Source organism: Dermacentor andersoni, chromosome 5 (genome assembly GCF_023375885.2).
Source record: "Dermacentor andersoni chromosome 5, qqDerAnde1_hic_scaffold, whole genome shotgun sequence".
Taxonomy (NCBI): Eukaryota; Metazoa; Arthropoda; class Arachnida; order Ixodida; family Ixodidae; genus Dermacentor; species Dermacentor andersoni.
The window spans coordinates 148,233,975-148,251,712 of NC_092818.1; the positions used below are offsets into that span (position 1 = coordinate 148,233,975).

At 43.0% G+C, this 17,738-nt stretch overlaps 2 protein-coding genes across 4 annotated transcripts in view; one reads left to right on the plus strand and one right to left on the minus strand.

Moving 5' to 3' along the window:
• LOC126531390 (cell adhesion molecule 4-like) overlaps window positions 1–17,738 on the plus strand; it is a 545,870-nt gene that overhangs the window by 107,479 nt on the left and 420,653 nt on the right. The window lies entirely within an intron of this gene.
• The window catches only part of LOC126531387 (glycine receptor subunit alphaZ1-like), a 243,160-nt gene continuing 236,504 nt past the window's right edge, over window positions 11,083–17,738 (minus strand). For all 3 annotated transcript variants that reach the window (XM_050178895.3, XM_055071135.2, XM_055071134.2), the window contains one exon: window positions 11,083–15,800. In XM_050178895.3, coding sequence (XP_050034852.1) covers window positions 15,633–15,800 — 168 coding nt within the window. In that variant the 3' untranslated portion in view covers window positions 11,083–15,632. The remainder of the gene's footprint in view (window positions 15,801–17,738) is intronic.

The window sequence follows — 17,738 nt, forward strand, 5'->3', positions numbered from 1 at the left end:
ATTTCACAACACTGGTAGGCTGTAACGTAGGAGTCCGAGAAACAAAACCCTGTATAGCTGCAACATAGAATGGACTGGTGTACCCCAGTTTTTCCCGCAGAGAAATTTGAAGACCTGAGCAATGGAGACTAACTTCTTCAGATAGACGCAGTGAGGGCTCCACGAGAGGTTGCGGTCAATGATGACGCCCAGAAAGCGATGCGTCTTAACATAAGATACAGCTTGACCATTGATGGAAACAGGATACAATGACATTTCTTTGTGCGTAAAACCAAGTAATGCGCACTTCTCAGTAGACACACTGAGCCCTTGTTCTCGGAGATAAGACGCCGTCATGGTTGCCGCCCGCTGAAGCCTGGCTCTTAGCTGAGGGTGAGTCACCGCAGAGGCCCAGATGCAAATGTCGTCGGCGTATATTGAGACATGAACTGTCTGCGGTAGGTAATCCGCTAGTCCTACCAGGACGAGGTTGAACAAAATATGGCTCAACACTACACTTAGCGGCACACCACGGCAGATGTAATGGTCTGAAGTTGGGCCATCTTCAGTCTGTAAGAAAAAATGCCTCTCTGTCAAATAGTCCCGAATCCATTTATATACCCGGCCACCAACTCCAACAGCCTCAAGTGAGTTCAGTATGGCCTCATGTGTGACAGCTTCGCTGTATGAGGCAACCTCCTGCTTGGAGACAAATTTGGAACGACCGGTACTGTCCCAAATGTAGATGAAAGTGTTTACTTTGGACACCAATCTTTTTGTTTCCTTCTAGCAGTTGTTATTGCACGCGAGAAACAACACATTACAGTATTATGGGCATCAGATACACAAGGACCAAAAGAGAACTTCGTTCGGAATAAAATATGTACTTGAATATGGAGATGAATGTCTTTTACTTAATGGAAAACCGATGTTAACACTGAGACCATTCGATTGAATGACCAAGAAAAGTTTTTCTTCATTCCGTTTTTCCATATAAATTCCCGTTGAAGCAGAACTGCATAATACACTACTTGTACAACATTAAAATCTGTAGACACAATAAATATTTTGAACCTGACGGATTCGCAAAGCGACGTGCATGAAGACGAGGAAAATAGCGAGGTGGGTGCGCTTAAATCTTCCCCTGACACTGGATGCAAAAGAGTCCTTTCTTTGTAGGGCGACATCCATATATTAAGTTGAAGTAATTTACATATTGATCCAGCAGGGATCTGCCAGATTTCTAAAACAGCTCCGAGGCTTCTAAAGAACTGCACTGTACTGTGTAAATGTGTACTGGCGCCCAACCTCGCCTTTCACAACTCATGACAGGAAACATAGCCTGTTTTATTAGCTACCTTGTTAACAAAAAAAAAAAAAAAAACGAACAAGAAGGCTTTTCACTGATGCGGCGTTTGTGTCAGAGGCATTTTGCCAAGTGAAGGTACAAAAATAGATTGATTTTGCCTCAATATTAGGGCACATTTCATTGAAAGGTAAATTAGGTATGCGAAATAAAAACTGTCTACGGATAACGTGACCGAACTTTCCGGATCCTGAAGCTGAACGGGAGAGGCGAAGGACCACAGATAAATGCAGTGCGCAGTGCCTTCTCTCTTTCTCTCTAGTTCAGCTGTTTTCTATGTTGTTTCTGTTCCTTTTTCTTTCAGGGTGTTTTCAATAAGCAAATTGAATTACAAATATGTAACTTTGAGGCTCAGAATCACATTAAACATTGTAATTTGTGCGTGCTCGCACAAGTATAAAATCTGGCTCTACTTTGACGCGACAAGGACTTTTATTGCATCGATGAAATTCTTGTTGCTTGAATATGAATGAATGAGAAACCTGAAAAGCCTAGAGAGGAGCACGAGATTTTTTTTAAATCATCAGCGTTGGGTGAGGTACCCTTTAAGGTGCCATATTCCCTAAAGACGGGCCGATCGTGTATCAATTTGTAGTTAAGAGATTGCTGTGGCACGTTTTAGGATTGACTTCGTCACTGCGAGATCACCTGGAAGAATTTGATAACACATGCATGCATAAGAGCTGCTTTCATTCGATTCTACGACCACCGACTACAAGTATTGCTTTTGCCACGGCCACAGTTCAATTTATTCCGTCTGTTTGCCTGCCTACCTCTCTGTGCACTATTGCTATAAGCAAACAAGAAAACTTTACCTACTATGCATACACAATGGCATGCAGCTTGAGCTAGTCACCCTCAGCAAATGAGAACTATTTCTTTTTACATACATGAAACAATATAGGGGGAAGGAAAGCTGATACAATCCGTTTAAATTAAAGGGGTTTTCTATTAAGGATACATGAGGACACACAGTGTCCATCTTTTCTCTAAGTAGTTCGCGACCTGTCACGAAATTTTTTCTTTAAAATAAAACAGTACCATCTATTTTGGTTCCGCACTTGCGAACCTGCAATCTTTGAACATAAGAAAGAAAAAAAAAAGGATACTGTAGTCCCATTAATGTTTCCAGGGGTGATTCGAAAGTATAAAATTTGAACGTTTCGAATGCAAGATTTTCGAGGAATTTATGGGCAACCACCACGTACGGCCACCGACAACAGGCTTTGGAAACCCTTTGCTCCCCTCCCCGTCCGCCCCCGCCCCCCTTTCTCATGCCGCACACAAAACTTATCTCACCGGCTGATGTTGTGCATCTGGGTACGCGAGTCGCGACTTGTTTTATCTCGCGGACGAAATGGCGAGAAATCTAGTAGTGAAGTCACGTATCCAGCATATGCCGATGCCTTTGTGTCTCCCCGCGCGAGAAACTACGAGCCCTTGGAAAGTGATCTTTAACGGCGCACTTATCTATTTGAACCCTGGAAGGCGGGGCTAAAATATTGGAGGGTAGAAATGAGGTATGGAATCAATGCGAAGGACCTTGGTCAAAAGTCAATTTCTTTTCTTTTTTTGCTGAGTTTTATTTTCAAATCCACATACATATGAACTAACGTGCCACTGTTCTGTTAACTGTCCGTTTTAAGCATGTTGCCCTGTAGACACCTAGAATGTCCTCTTTGCAATTTTAACGTAGCGAATGGTGTTCTCTACAATAAAGGCATCAATCTGATATCCATTTTTCCTTTCTTTCCATCGTGAACCAGCGGCTTGCTGTTTTAGAATTTTGCAATTGTGGCACCAAATTTGGCAGCGGCTTGTTTTTGATCATCTGTTTTCTTTGTTGTTCTTCCTACCTGGGATTTTGCTAGAGGTTGCTCTATTTGGGGCCCAACTTTCCAAATTTTACATATAAAAAAGAAAGCTGAAGTGAAATATACTAGAAAGTGAGAGTTATAGGCTCAATGCTATAATGAATAGAAGGTTGCGGGCAGCTTGGCCCTAGTACAGTACATCAGCGAAAGTTGTAATAAAAGAAAACTGGCGGTCTTCTTGAAGAATGGACAATAATAGACCTTATCGACATATAGGAAAAGTTGCTGCTTCCTTATTATAGTTTTAATCTTTAAATTTTTAAATGAGGGATTTCTAATTAAAAGAAAGCAATACTCTTATTTCACTCCGCTTAGAACCCATGGAATGAGATTTATTCAGGCTTGATATTGTTTCTGCTTTTTCCCTCGTAAAAAAGATTGCCTCGACTTCACGATATACGAAATTGACAGTAACATGTTGGAGTGGGGGCCAGATATCTTTAATTGTTTTCTAAATAACGATATATACAAATTTTACCTAATAATCGCGTAACATTAAACAAAGCTCTGAATGAAGCATTTGCAAGTCATGTAAAAGCAAGAAAAAACCTGTGACTCAGTAAAAATGAAGCAGTGGCATCATAACAGCCAGTTCCAAAAAGTACATATGTATATATCGCAGAACCCATTTTCCGATGACGGTTGACAATAATGCCATTAGCGTTCGAACAGTTAATGACAAACCGTATTGCTGAAGACACGTTTATTTAGAGTCTGTAGTAGTCATTCTGAGACTTCCACTGCTTCGGCTATATGAGACATACAGTCTCCGATATCGAACCCCTTTGCTGTGGCACTTGCTTGCCAAGGTCGGCCATGAGCATAAAGGCATGACGACGACTCGGCGACGACGGTGGAATGACAAAAAAAAATGACTTCGATCGAACGATGAATACAATGTGACGATGGCATGACAACAATGACGTGACGACTTTGAAGTGGTGATGATGGAAAAACGATGACAGCGTGACGTCGGCGGCATGAGGCGTGAGCATGGGTGTGCGTCGACGGTGGCATGACGGCAAGTGCATCACGAAGGCTGTACGACGGGGATGGCGTGAAGACAACGCTCTAACGACAGCCGGATGACGAAGCTGTTATGATGACGATGGACTGACAACGACGACGTGGTAGCAACAGTACGGCATCTAACGCATGACGACAGCGGCACGGCCACGATTGAATGACGACAGCATGATGACGATAGAATGACAAGGAAGGAATGACGTCGATGGAACGACGAAGGCGGTATGACGAAAATGCGTGAGTGTTTCTGAAATGTTGACGAATGTCAGACGATAGTGTGACGACGACGGCATGAAGAGAGTCTTATGACGAAGTTAGATTGACGATGATGAAGCATTCACGGCGATATCACGACGACGATATAAGAACGAATGCATGAAGACAACGGTGCGAGTACTACTGTATGGCGACCGTGGCTTGACAGCGATGCTCTGACGACGATGGCGTGACGAGAATCGGGTGACGAAGCTGGAGTGATGGCGTCGAATGACCACTATGGCCTCACTATGACAGCAAGACAATGAATGTTTGACTACTCCATGAGGACGATGGCATGACAACGACAGCATAACGAGACTTAGGGATACAAGCCAATTTTTTTTACATGGGTTACTCTGCTTGTAATTCTGTCCCCCATGAATCATACCAATCTGCCTTGAGAAAATACAAGCAGTCATACAAGGAGTCCTTCGTGCTGTAGTACATTTGAATGTAGGTAATCATCCAAGCCCTTTTAAAGTAAAAAAATAAGCGGTAATGTAAATCATTTGCCCCTGATCATCAAGCTGCATGGAAGCGGAACCGTAACGCAGTGGTTTAGGTATAATCTTGCCCTCAGGTTCTGAGTAAGTTGATAACAATTTGATGGCGAGTACTGTGTCCTTACTGACGACGAAACACACCATTGAAGTACGTTTCCAATGCAGCAAGCGAACATGACCACAGAGGATGTAGCAAATACCTGCTGAGCCGCCGCATAATTTTAGTTTTTCTTTTATTTGCTCATGAGAGAAACGCAGTTTTCACCCCAAGATACTTGAGACGCTTACTTTCACAGTTCGCATAAGTATCACCCATTCTGCGTTTAACTGTGATACACAAATAGAAAAAATGAGGCTGTTAAATCCGGTAGGTAAAAAAAAAGAAAAACTGACCAGGAAGGACCTTCATACGTCTAAGTTTTCTTTCAGTTTAAAGGGCACAAAATGTTTCTCTTTGGATTGTTGGACTTCTCTTTCATTGCAGTGAAGTTTCAAAGATGTGGAGAATCAGATTTAATGTATTCCATGCGCGCTGACAGACGCTTATGTTGTGTGCGCTCGAAACCACGCACACGTGTCGTTAGGGCGTACTGTATGCGCATGCGCACTCTTCGGCTATCGCTGATCTAGTAGGCCGTGTTGGCCTTAAAACAACGCCTGCCCGGGCCCACCACGCACACTATGTAAGCGGCTTGCTTCCTGTCAAGAAGCAGGAATAAACGTTCCTTCGATGTTACGTCTACGCCGCTCTGTTCCTGAATGCCAGACATGGCAGCTTATAATTTTCACTTAAATAGCCAATATTGCTTAGGATGGAACTGTTAGCTCAGCGCAAGCATGTCTATACATGCTATTATAGCTTTTCATGCGTCGAAGTGTAAATGTGGTTTGAAATTTGTGTACCAGAAGTATGCGTGTAGAGGATCACACAAATAAAGTGCTGGGGCAGCAGATATTGACGAGAAAAATCAATAAGCGGATGGCTTGGATTTCAGCGCATGTCAGAAGGTGGCGCCACATGTCCCACTTGTGAGCTGGAGCTCCGCGGTCTTTTAGAACGGCGAGTATCTCGTTTTTCACGTCCGCTCGCATAGTAACAGCCTACACTGTCTTCCTCTGACATTATAAAGCAGTGCCTGCAAGCCTGGTTGTTATCTGTTAACCTCAGTGATAGATGAGAAGGCTGTGTGGACACCGTCTGCTGCTTCTAAAAAAATAGTCGCGGTCTCGCCTGAAAGGCGAAGCATTGACTGCGACAGCAAATTAGTAGACAGCTATAAGAAGTAAGAATAGTAGTTTTAGCGGCCGAATAAACTCGTAAGCATTCGCGTACTAACTAAATGTTCTGCGTAAAACCTCTACACTTATTCGATGTTCATAGTACTATCTAGAACTCTTCTTGCCTAATTGGTCAGTGCATGATGTTCGACAGCTTAAGTTTGTTTTTTATTTTTTTGCTTACGCCATTTCTGGGAAGATGGGACTGTGCCACCAGTTGCCCTGACTTACACAGCGAGGGATTTTTACTGACAATGCAGCGCTAGTGATAACACCTTTGCTATACGTAATAAAACAATAAATCACAACATAAAAACTTTACATATAAACGTCGGCTCATAAATAAAGCACACCGACATCTTTATGATATAGCTTATGAAATTCAGTGGCTTCTTTATTACGTGAAAGCATCAAATGACCCACTCCTCTCGGGCGGCCTAGCCCCAGGCCACGAATTTGCCGGATTGTCTGTAATGTTGTTACCACCACCACCAAATGACCCATTGAGCGAAAGAGCCTGCGTCTGTAGCAGCGAAACGGAACCTAAATTTCCATTGGCTGCGACGTCGCATTACGCGCGTACTTAAACGGAACGCTGCTGCTGGCGTGCCAGGTGTAGAGTGAGGGCATTCGCATCGACAACCATCACCCTCGCTCTCGGAAACCTGTGTCATCCGTGCCTTCCTTGTCCGCGCAAGCTCTCGCCCGCGTTCTAACTTCGCCTCTGTAATCGCTATAAAGAAATTAATGTATAAAAAACGGAATAAATTCGAGAGGAAAAACGTTGGCGGTAGTGAGTTTCGACCGAAAGACCCCACGCGAAGAAGCAGTGTCTTACCCCGTGGGCTAAACCAGCGCTTCCTAGGTAGCAGGCCGGTGCGTTCTGCTTTATTACGTCATGCTACTTGGACCTAAATTTCCTTTGCCAAGCCCGGCCTGACGAAAGCGGCGACGTGAAAATAACTGCAGCTTACTCGGGAGCGTCCCCATTAGATTCGACGAAGGTTAGGCAAGGTAGCATGACGGGACGGATCGAACTGCACCGGCCTTGCGCTATCTATAGGAGGCGTTAGCCAAGCGTCTCAACGGGCTAGCTTGCCCGCGAGGAGTTCATAACTCGAATGACCGCTCAGCGGCGTTCAAGGGTACATTAATGCTTTCGCAATCACAACGCATCAGAAGTAATTAGGTGTCCTCGGGCTTTTCCCCCTGTTTTTGTTATATCTGGGCTACCCAAACCTGAACCTTCGACTATGCCCATTCTTGTCCAATGCTCCAGAATGGCTATTGCAAGTGTGGCACAAGAGGTACAGAATTATAAATTTGTCGTATTAATCTGTGCATGCGCCTCTCGTCTCCATTATTTCCTCGACAAACATGATACCTTGTCTTAGTCACTCGTTACATCACTGCGTCGACGTCCGACGCTACATCCGCAAGATTTGGCGTTTTCATTTAAGCATTGCTAGGGGACAGCGTAAGAAATAAACATGAATAAAACATAAGATGAAACGTAACATAAAATGTAGAGATAATTTTGGATTAACCTCAACATAAAAAGTGAATAAATGTTTTAGAAAATAGTTACGCGCTTAGGTGAAGCTTTGTTGTACATTGATTCCGATAAATTGGTTGAATATGTTTATTTTCTCATAGCCTGATTTCGTAAAGACTCATTAACAAAACTTGGCCAAAGCTTTCTTCAGACTTTCGCAATATCAACATGAGGAAACAGGAACCTGCAGAGACCAGCGTGGCACATAGATGACGCTGCCCCAAAGATGGCGCCACTAGCGCACGAATAAATTTGCAGTTTACTACCTTCTTTAGTGTGTTCGGCTTTCTTTCTTATAAATTATTTAACATTGGCATTCTCTTTTTATGATAAATTGTTTCCTGCACGTGATCAGTCACTGTTATTTTTTCTTCGAAGCAGGTGAGTTACATGTGCAAAGCCAAAGTGATACGCAAAACCGACGCAATATAAGTATAAAAGAATTTCACGTTCTGTCGGGAATGTTCACTAAATGAGCGTAATAATTCCGACAGCCGATTTAAAATGCATCCCCTCTCTTATCGCAGTGAAGGAGTTCTCACTTGCTGAAGAACGCCATTCAGTGGTCATATTCTAAACAACTCATTTTATCCGATTCTTTCTTCACTTGTTATCGTTCGTGCTTCCGAAGGGCCGATCGCGGTGGTAGCGGGGGAGCGGTAGCACGAACCAATGACGAAGGGCGACAAAATGACCAAATTTTGCCTTATACAATCACCTGAGAATTCAACGTATAGAAAAGGCGAAACTGGGTTTAGAATTTCATTTCGCTTATTTACACCTCCCCACATCGAACTGTTTAAGAACTGAACCAACGGAACACACACACGAACACGCACACGCATATAGTGGCACGTTAGAAGCATGTGCTTGCAGTTCATTTTCTTTCGCATTTGCCTCGCGAATGTGCTAATTTCCCCGGGAGTATGTTCAGCGCAATACGTATGCACGTGGAGCCTGAGAATCGCGCATTAGTACCCGTGCAAGGATAGTGCAAGGATAGTACACGTGACAGGCACCAACGTGGCACGTGTGCTAATTTTGCTGGCGCCGCGTCGTTGCCAATGATATGATGTGGCGAGCGACACGAAACCGATGGAAAAAAATTATGGGGTTTTACGTGCAAAAACCACTTTCTGATTATGAGGCACGCCGTAGTGGAGGACTCTGGAAATTTCGACCTACTGAGGATCTTTAACGTGCACCTAAATTTAAGTACACAGGTGTTTTCGCATTTCGCCTCCATCGAAATGCGGCCGCCATGGCCAACCGATGGAAAAATAACGGTGTTTGTGAGCTATCAACAGAATTTTTAAGACTATATGTTTTATGCTGAGTCTGCCATCAACTTCCTGGTTAGCCTCCCTGCCTTCTGTTTTTCTCTTTCCTTCTTTTTCGTCCTTCCTCCTCTAAGGAATGGGACATCGGCGTGAACGCTTAAAATATCGTCTCTCTTGACACGTATGACGCCGCCATCTAGGAGCGGTGAAGCGAAGTACTGCATCGTGACACTAACGAGCGCCGACAGTGAGCGCTTCGCTAGTCTCAGTGCAGCGAAGGCTCCAACGCGGTGTAGCCTGGTGTAGGTGATGTAAGCCTTTTGCTGAGCTGACGATGCAATTTCTGCACATGGTTTTTCTTTTGGGTCCGACTAGTCTGTGAAGCCTCGTCGCCTGCGGAATGTAGCTTCGACATGCATCAGCAGTGCCTACATGCTGCTAACTCCTTTGGTTGCGATGTCACCAACTAAAACAATCTGCTGAGGCAAGCGGCGCAGAAAGGCAAGGGAGCCGACGAGGAAATCTCGCTTTGGTCTGGGAAGAGACGCACCATCGTGAAGCAGAACGTCTTTGCGCGTTCGTGGAGTGCGCTACAAACCTTGCCGCTCGCATTTCTGAAACTGGGCGCGTCGGAACTCAGCTGACTGCCCAAGACACTACAGAGAGAGGCCAAAATGCTCTTATCTTCGCCGAAGCGATTCGGCAGCAGGACGCCGCCCGCCAACAGCACGCCGCGCGCCAAGCAGACCTTCAACACGGTCGCCGGCATGCCAATCGTGTGCCTTTCGCTGCAGCGGACCGTGAGTTCACGAAGAAAACATGCAGCAGCTTCTGTGAAGACACGTTCCACTTTCCTGCTCTGCCAATTCCTAGGAAAGAGGGATCAACCGCACTTTTCTTTTGCTTACGCTAAGCAGCTGTTGCACGGTTTTGGAATTCCGTGCTTGAAATTCTAACAACTTTTGTTTGGTGGCAGACATCTGTCCTCACATATTAAGCAGAGAGAAATTTTTCAGGCTGACTGTCAAACGTATATATATATATATATATATATATATATATATATATATATATATATAATGCTGAAATAAGCGCAGGCGCACGTAGAAGCGCACGCACACACATTTATTTTCGACGTTTTGGCCGCTTTCGTCAAGGGTCTCAATAGGCCGAGCCCCGGGCCAAGAGACCGACATTAAATATTTGTTCTTGCTTTTCTACGTGCACTTGCAGTTCTTTAATTTCTTAAACACCAGATCCGTCATATATACACAAGGTAATGGATGGATAGCCGTCGCCTTAGCCCGCTTGGTAGTGCAACGCGTGCGTGATGCGGAGTTTCTGGGTTAGGCTCTCACCGGTGGCAAGTTATCTTTTTTGCCCACTTACATTTCCGTTTTTTTTGTTTACTACATTTCAATTTCAACCACGGCTAATTTCCCCGATGCTTTTCTTAGTTTTATTGTTTTTTGGTTTTCTGTAGTCATACTACCAAAAAATCGAGTTCCTCGGTTTCCCTTTTGCTCTCCCGTTCATACATATAAACGTACAAATGAGAGGTAATTTCCCATACCATACTGCGGCTTGCGGTAATGCTGTAAACAAAGTGCCGGTATATCGTTAAGTACAACTTACCTTTGAACGCACGAAGTACGAATCCCGAACCAGAGTTGACGCTGTAAAACATTTGTGTACTATTGACTTTGAATTGTGTTGTGTCACTCAGTCATAGTTTCTTTTCCCCCGTATGTCTCTAAGGCCAAGAGCATAATAAAGAAGCGGAAATATTTAGCTTAGAATAAAATGACATGGGAAGAAAAATTATTTCATGCACCACTTACCTGCTATTGATGAGTGCAGGTTGCAGCTATCTCAAAACGCAGATTGCGGCACTTAGACATGCAGCTGGCGGAAGATGGTTCTTTCATATTGACTTTCACGTTTAGAGCAAATATGGAACTCATTAGAATGAAAAGTATTTTATTTCATATTTTCCTTCCAGAGAATTGCAGCAAACATTGATTTCGGTGAACAGTCAACATATCCTTCCGAAATTATCCCATGGGGAAACAGGAGTGATGTTGCTTTGACAATTTCTTTTAGGAACCTTTTAACACAGTATTCAGTACAGTGAGCAAAGGCGATGCAATATTGAATCTGTTCGCCATACGAAATAATTATTATATAAATCAACAGCCATTACGTTTATTCATGAATGAAATCGGCATTGTTCAAGAGACAAACAAGCGCATCAAAAGGAGCAAGGTGAAATTTCGGATTTTTAATTCTTTTTTTTTGTTCCTTAAGCGAAATAAAGCGTTTGTTTTTTAATTTTCTCTCCAAAATACAGTTTAATATTCGGACTATGCTCTTTCAGTCAATGATGTTATGTAATAAAGGTAAACAGGAATATTCAGTGGATTGCCGTTTTAATCACATCTGTTACTCCGATTATACCTGTGTAGTAAAAACCTGAATCATAGAAATGAATAATTAGTTGCACGTCTCAATGCAAGATACAACCACGATTGTGAATAACTATATAAATTTATTCTCGTAACCTGGCTCTACTCAGATATGGTAGGTAAGGAAACACGTACGCATGATGCATGAGCAAGATCACGAATAAGTTATATGTATATATATTTTTTTTTCAGAGGCACATTTGTCAGTAGCGCAGCTTTGTGAGTAGGCTTAGCAGAATAGATCTTTCGCGTTATATTTCTAAATATAACAGTGAATTCACACGGACCACAATCAAACAGTTATAAGCTTGAACTATTTACACAAAATTTATATCTACACCAGCCGCGTCTTACATGCTCTGGAGAGCATCACAATCGTGAAAACCACGCCTTTGATGTAGCAGAAAGAAGAAAATATTAACAATGCAAGAAAACATTTTATCAATGAATTACCGTGTAAATTTACAAGAACAATGCTCACGGTAAAAGAAGCATCCATTCTCATTAAACGATAACGATACACTCAAAGAAATGAATTTATTAACCACGCTACCCTGGCCTTCCTAGATGATTCTTTCTAGTCGTAGTATACTTTATTACACGGTTGATAGTATGCGGTGATGGTTACCGACTGTGATTGTGTGTCTGTGCTCCATTTTTCTCACTCTGTCTCTACTTTACTGTCAGTTTACCTTCCCCTCCCCTCTCTCCCCAGCGCAGGGTAGCAAACCGGACCTTTTCCTTTACTTACCCTCCCTGCCTTTCTCCTTTCTTCTGCTCCTCTCTTTATTACGCGGTGTTGTCATACTAAAAGCACACTCATAAATGATATGACTTCAACACACCCAGCACCATACTGAAAGCGAAGTACACTCCTGCTGTGCTATGGATCCTGGGACTTAGGGAAGATATTTAAGTTTCCTACCAACTTGTCAGTGGGCACTTGTCATTATCAACAACCCCTAAATGTATACATATAATACTTCATCGCCAACACGAAACCTTGTTATATGTTTCAGTAAACCAGTGTACATTTCTTGCTTTGCATTCGCAAACTATGACCTGTAGCGATGAGGTTCGACAGAAGAGCTTGATAGAATAGAAATGAAAGCACTAATTTTTTAACCGAGCGGATCTTTTTCATAAGCGTTGCATCAATATAACGTGATAAAAAAATAAAGTGGTAAACTTTAGTGGCTGCAAGCCTAGAATTCCTGTGTGTGTAAATTGTTGCTGTTCTACCCGCCAGCAGTGCTATACAAAACCATAAATACTGAGCACTAAGCATTAAAAAAATTCTTAAAAGCTGCGGTAACTGAATTCCCAGCCAAGCTCACTTTCGATAACGACAAAGCTAAAGTTGTGCATTGTCGTTAAGTCGAATATATTGTCGAATAAATTCGAATATTCTGTCGCCTGTAGTAGAGGAGCAATTCGATGAAACATGCATATTATGCCCAAAGAAATAAATGCGCTATGTATGTCTAGCATCTTTCCATAAATTGTTTCCTTTAATCTCTCAGGCGGTGGGAAGAAACCACTCATTGTCATTTATAGATGCACATTGCCCTCAGTAAAAACCTCCATTTCATTGTGCCTTCTTGCCAAATGAAAAGCTGCTGGCGGTTGCGATTATAAGGGCTATGAATATTCCTCAAGATTTTTGGAGCAGTGCGGAGCAGAGCTACGTACTTCGAAATAAATGCGCATTATTTTGAGTAAACGCAGCTCAGGTTTATTGTCTCAACCCCCTTAAGTGACTTCAATCATGCGAAAAGCATTGTTGTTTAGCGTCATGAAAATTGCAAATTTATCTCAAAACAGCTGCGTCTCCTTGAAGAGAAACGACAGTCATGGCGACATAAATCCCAACGCATATAGCTGTTGCCTGCTAAGCTTATCATTAAGGCTTCCTCAATGACAACATAGTTTGCTTCTGGAGACTACTGCAAAAAAAAAAGGGCAAAGAGCTGCTTGTAACTGGCTAGTTTTAGGACTAGCATTCCGCTTTTCATGGTGATCTGGGATCTTTTAATCCCATACTACATTCCTATAGAGACTAGCATGTCAGCGGTTGTATATGCGCCGGCAAAAATCCATTTTTCTAATAAAGAGCCTCTCGGTCTTCATTGTGTTGCAATTGAGCACACTAGTGAAGCCATTCTATGCAAATCCTGTTTGCTGACACAAAAGAACAGGCTGCTGACTTTTGAGCTGCCTAAGAAGATAGTTTATGCAGTTCGAAAGGTTTGAAGACTGAAGCTTCAAAGATTAAAGCTCGCACTCGTCCAGGTTTGGACGATATCGGATAGGTAATGCGCTTTTCTTGTTGTGCCTCATTGGCAAAATAATGTATAGTATAAAATATTGTGATCGGGCAGTTGACAAGCATTTGCGGGTATTTCCGTCTAGTACAAGTCCAGAATCCAAAGTCAGTGCTCTAAAGGATATCTAGGATTAGTTTTCAATTTGTCAGTAACAATTCATCTGCCACCTCATCTATCACGCAAAAAGCATCAAAATAAGTGGAATATTACTGCGACGAAATTTTCACCCGTGCATAAATGACTAAAAAAAAATGGTGAACTGCAACATTTACTGAGAGGTGGCCATTTGAAATGTCTCATGAAACTGTATCCCAAAGATGAAGAGTAGGCTTTGATGTTGTGAACGTCAGCGACCTCGCGTGGAAGTGTAGAAGTGAACATTTTGTGGTGCCACGAAGGAACATCCTATATACAAAGTTTCCAGTCACATCTAAACATTACAGTCTGAGCAATGCAGCCACTGCTCTCTTCCTACATATTTCTGACAGATAATATAAGGATGTGATCTCCAGCAAAAATGGTAATGGAATACGCCCTACTCTGGGCAAGGCCATTGCGCATCAGTCTGAACAGTAATTTACTGCAAAGTATGCAGACGCATGATTACGTGGCGATACGGAAATGAAAACGAAAAGTCAATAGGCGATGAATGTGCAGCTTAGTCGTCTAGTCAATATAGTTATGTAGTTTGGATAAGCAATAATCAATGTACCTAGAAACCCTGCCGCAGTGATGAAGTGCCTGAGCAGCTGTCGGCAATAAAGCGAATGTTCATTGCCTTTTGGAGAGTGCTTCAGTAATGTGTCGGGATTACCGGCTAATATTGCTGACGCCGGACGCTGGATGAGGGAGCGCAAACGTTTCGACCAAATCGCCAAGAACGAATCAGTCTGGCAGCACGTAATCAGTCTTCGGTCGGAAAGAACCCTGAATGAGAACTGTCGCGAAAACAACGCATCTCGACTGGTCAGTACTCGTCATTAGCTCCTGTGGGATACATTGTTTCATTGAATAATTGAGTAACTGAAATACCCGACGCCTTATAAGTTATTGAATGCCTTAGAGAAAAGAGCCACAAATTCATCGCTGCTAACTTCTAAAGAGATGTAATAAAGGTACCGCTCTCTTAATCCGTTCTTAATTTTCTTATCCGTTGGTCTCGAAGTTAGTGTAGCAGCGAATAAAGACAAACACGCTGAGCTTTCTAGTTTATTGTGGTGAAAGCTAAGTTGGCTTTAGTACATTTATGTTATTTTTTTATTTATTTCATTTTATTCAAAAAAGAGCAAAAATATTTTTGGGCACGCCTAAGTACAACCATGTTTCTGATGTGTGAATCAGTTCTTATTTACAAGTGTGCGTATGGGCAGTTTTGACCATGATGCTCTTTGGAATTATGATGGCAACATCCGTACAACGAGGAAGTCTGAAGCGATGGTCAATGCGTCAGCACCCGCTTGAGAGCGGAATGCCCTGAAGACAGCGCCGACGGCTACACACACACAAAAGAAAAGACAAGAAACAAACACGATCATGGTAAGCAAAGAATGAATGCGGCAGAGCAAAGAGTGTAGCTTTCTCTTCCACCAGAGCGTGCGTCGGTGATGGCAGTCCTTTTCAATCCAGCGGCCGACCGTTTCCCTGGGGTACGCAGCCACCCGTTTCCCGGCGTATGGCTGCACGTTGGGAGCAGCAGCTGTAGGCACTGAGACCATGGCCAACTAGAGCAAGTAATAGGGCCAGTAGAGTGCGTTGAAGAGAACAAAACCGATTGGGAAAGCGACCCGGCTCACTTGGTCGATCTGCTTGGCACGGTGTCTGTAAGCCAAGACCACGTGGGTGGACGTCGGGATGGACGGTGACGGGGGTCGATTTTTGTCCTTGTTTCCCTAGGGAATGAAGCAGAAAAAAGCCCCGAGGAATAGGTTAGCAGCCACCTACACTACGTATTTCTGTTAGGCACGCTTTCAGCAAGACGATCGAAACTTGCCCGAAAGTTACCTTCTGTGACTGGAAGCAATGACTTGACAAGAACAGGTTGGCACCAGTGTAATCGAAGCTCTGATTGCACGCATTCTTCTTTGATTGCTGGCGCTATACTACCAGAACTGCTGATGCTCAAATGTTAGCTTTGGAGCATCATGCGTTCCACGTAGGACGTGGCGCGGCGTGTGTGAAAAGAAAATACAAAGGAGACTCACATTATTTGGTTGCATGCTGCAGCGAGGCCGGTTTTAAGACTTTTGTGATCGCGATGTTTTCAGTGTCCGGCGGTTTGAAATTTTGCTGAAATAAACGTTTCTGAATAAACACGGCTCTTGAAAAATTAATAGAAGGAATTATTTGAATATGAATGTGATCTCAATTACCTGTGCACCTAGAACAATAACGTTTTCAGGTTTATTTTTTATGTGAGAAGGTGAGATTGAAAAGTTGTATCTGAGACTCCAGGAGAGCATAATTTTCCATTATTTTTGTGAATATTGACAAGACCGTAGAAGGTCCTTGTGGAAGGTGGGCATTGTCATGTTATTGTCAATTTACAGTCATAAAGGAGAGTTCCACAAAAATTCTTTATCGCTACAATCAAGAGTGACCAATGCTAGGAAGACTTCAGCTTCTCTTTTTTGAGAAGCATTTGCCAGTGTTTAATTGCTGGGGGTTGATATCATAAAGCAACGAATGGATTAAGAAAGTAGAGGTTGCCGGATTTATTTTGACCTCTTAGAGGACTTAACGTGCGGTAACTGTTCCGTACGCAAGCATTTCGCATGTCAACTCCATGCGATTGCGGCCACCACTGCTGAGAATCAGCGGCCAAATTCGCAAAGGTTTTTCGTTTATAAGGGTTCTTTTTCCATTGGTTAGCCGGCTTCGCTAATGATATGTCTAGCATCATGATTGGCTGAAATTTCGTCATACAAATAATTATAGCGTGAGAGCTTCTTGTGAATATGGCACAGAACCGTGTCATATCGTGCTCAGTATCAAAGCGCTATACCCAATAAACGGCCGCCATAGGGGACTTTATGGTAGTTCCTCTCAGGTCTCCCAAGCGTTTCGAGTGCCGATATTGCGAACAAATATTTCTAACAATATGTCGTTGAGACCTGCTGATGATGCCTACGAACGTCGTTGATTAGAGCGCTGCAGTGAAGTAGGATTTGCTTTTCAGAACCAGAAACAGTTGTAACTGCAGGTACAAGCATTTCACTGCGATAATGCATTCCTTTGGCAACGGGCTCCATGCAGCCTTGAATAATTTCACTTTGCATTGTGAAAAAAGTATGACGCTCTTGCGCGAGACCATTGTATGCATCGATAGAATATCGGCGGCAGCTCGTGAAAAGCTAAGGAGATATTTTTAGGCATTAATCCTTAGATGAGGAGACCTCAGGTATGTAAGGTGCCTACCTTATCACTCCGGTGAACTGCATCTATCAAGATGCACCACAAGTCACAATGAGCAGAGCATCGTGTTAAAACTGTCAACGTAAATCTGTCTATGCGCGGCGGCGTGCTTTGAAAATAACTATTTGTGTGCCAATTTCGTGTAGGACTATTTCGCAGAAATTGGCCCTGTGTAGTAACAGTGACGAGCTACCGACTTTGTCAAAAGCTCATAAGCATTGGTTGTAGCTAAGTATACCAATTCATATTAAGAGAACGTTTAGCACTGACACTTGTAAAAGGTCGGCAAAAGTGTAAGGAAGTGCGTATAGTGGGCCAAAAGCCCCATTTCTGTGGTTTGATGAATAACAATTAGGAGTGGCGGTGAGCTAGTCGTCAAGCTGCTGAAAAGGAAAATGTCCCCATCTGGCGTGTCA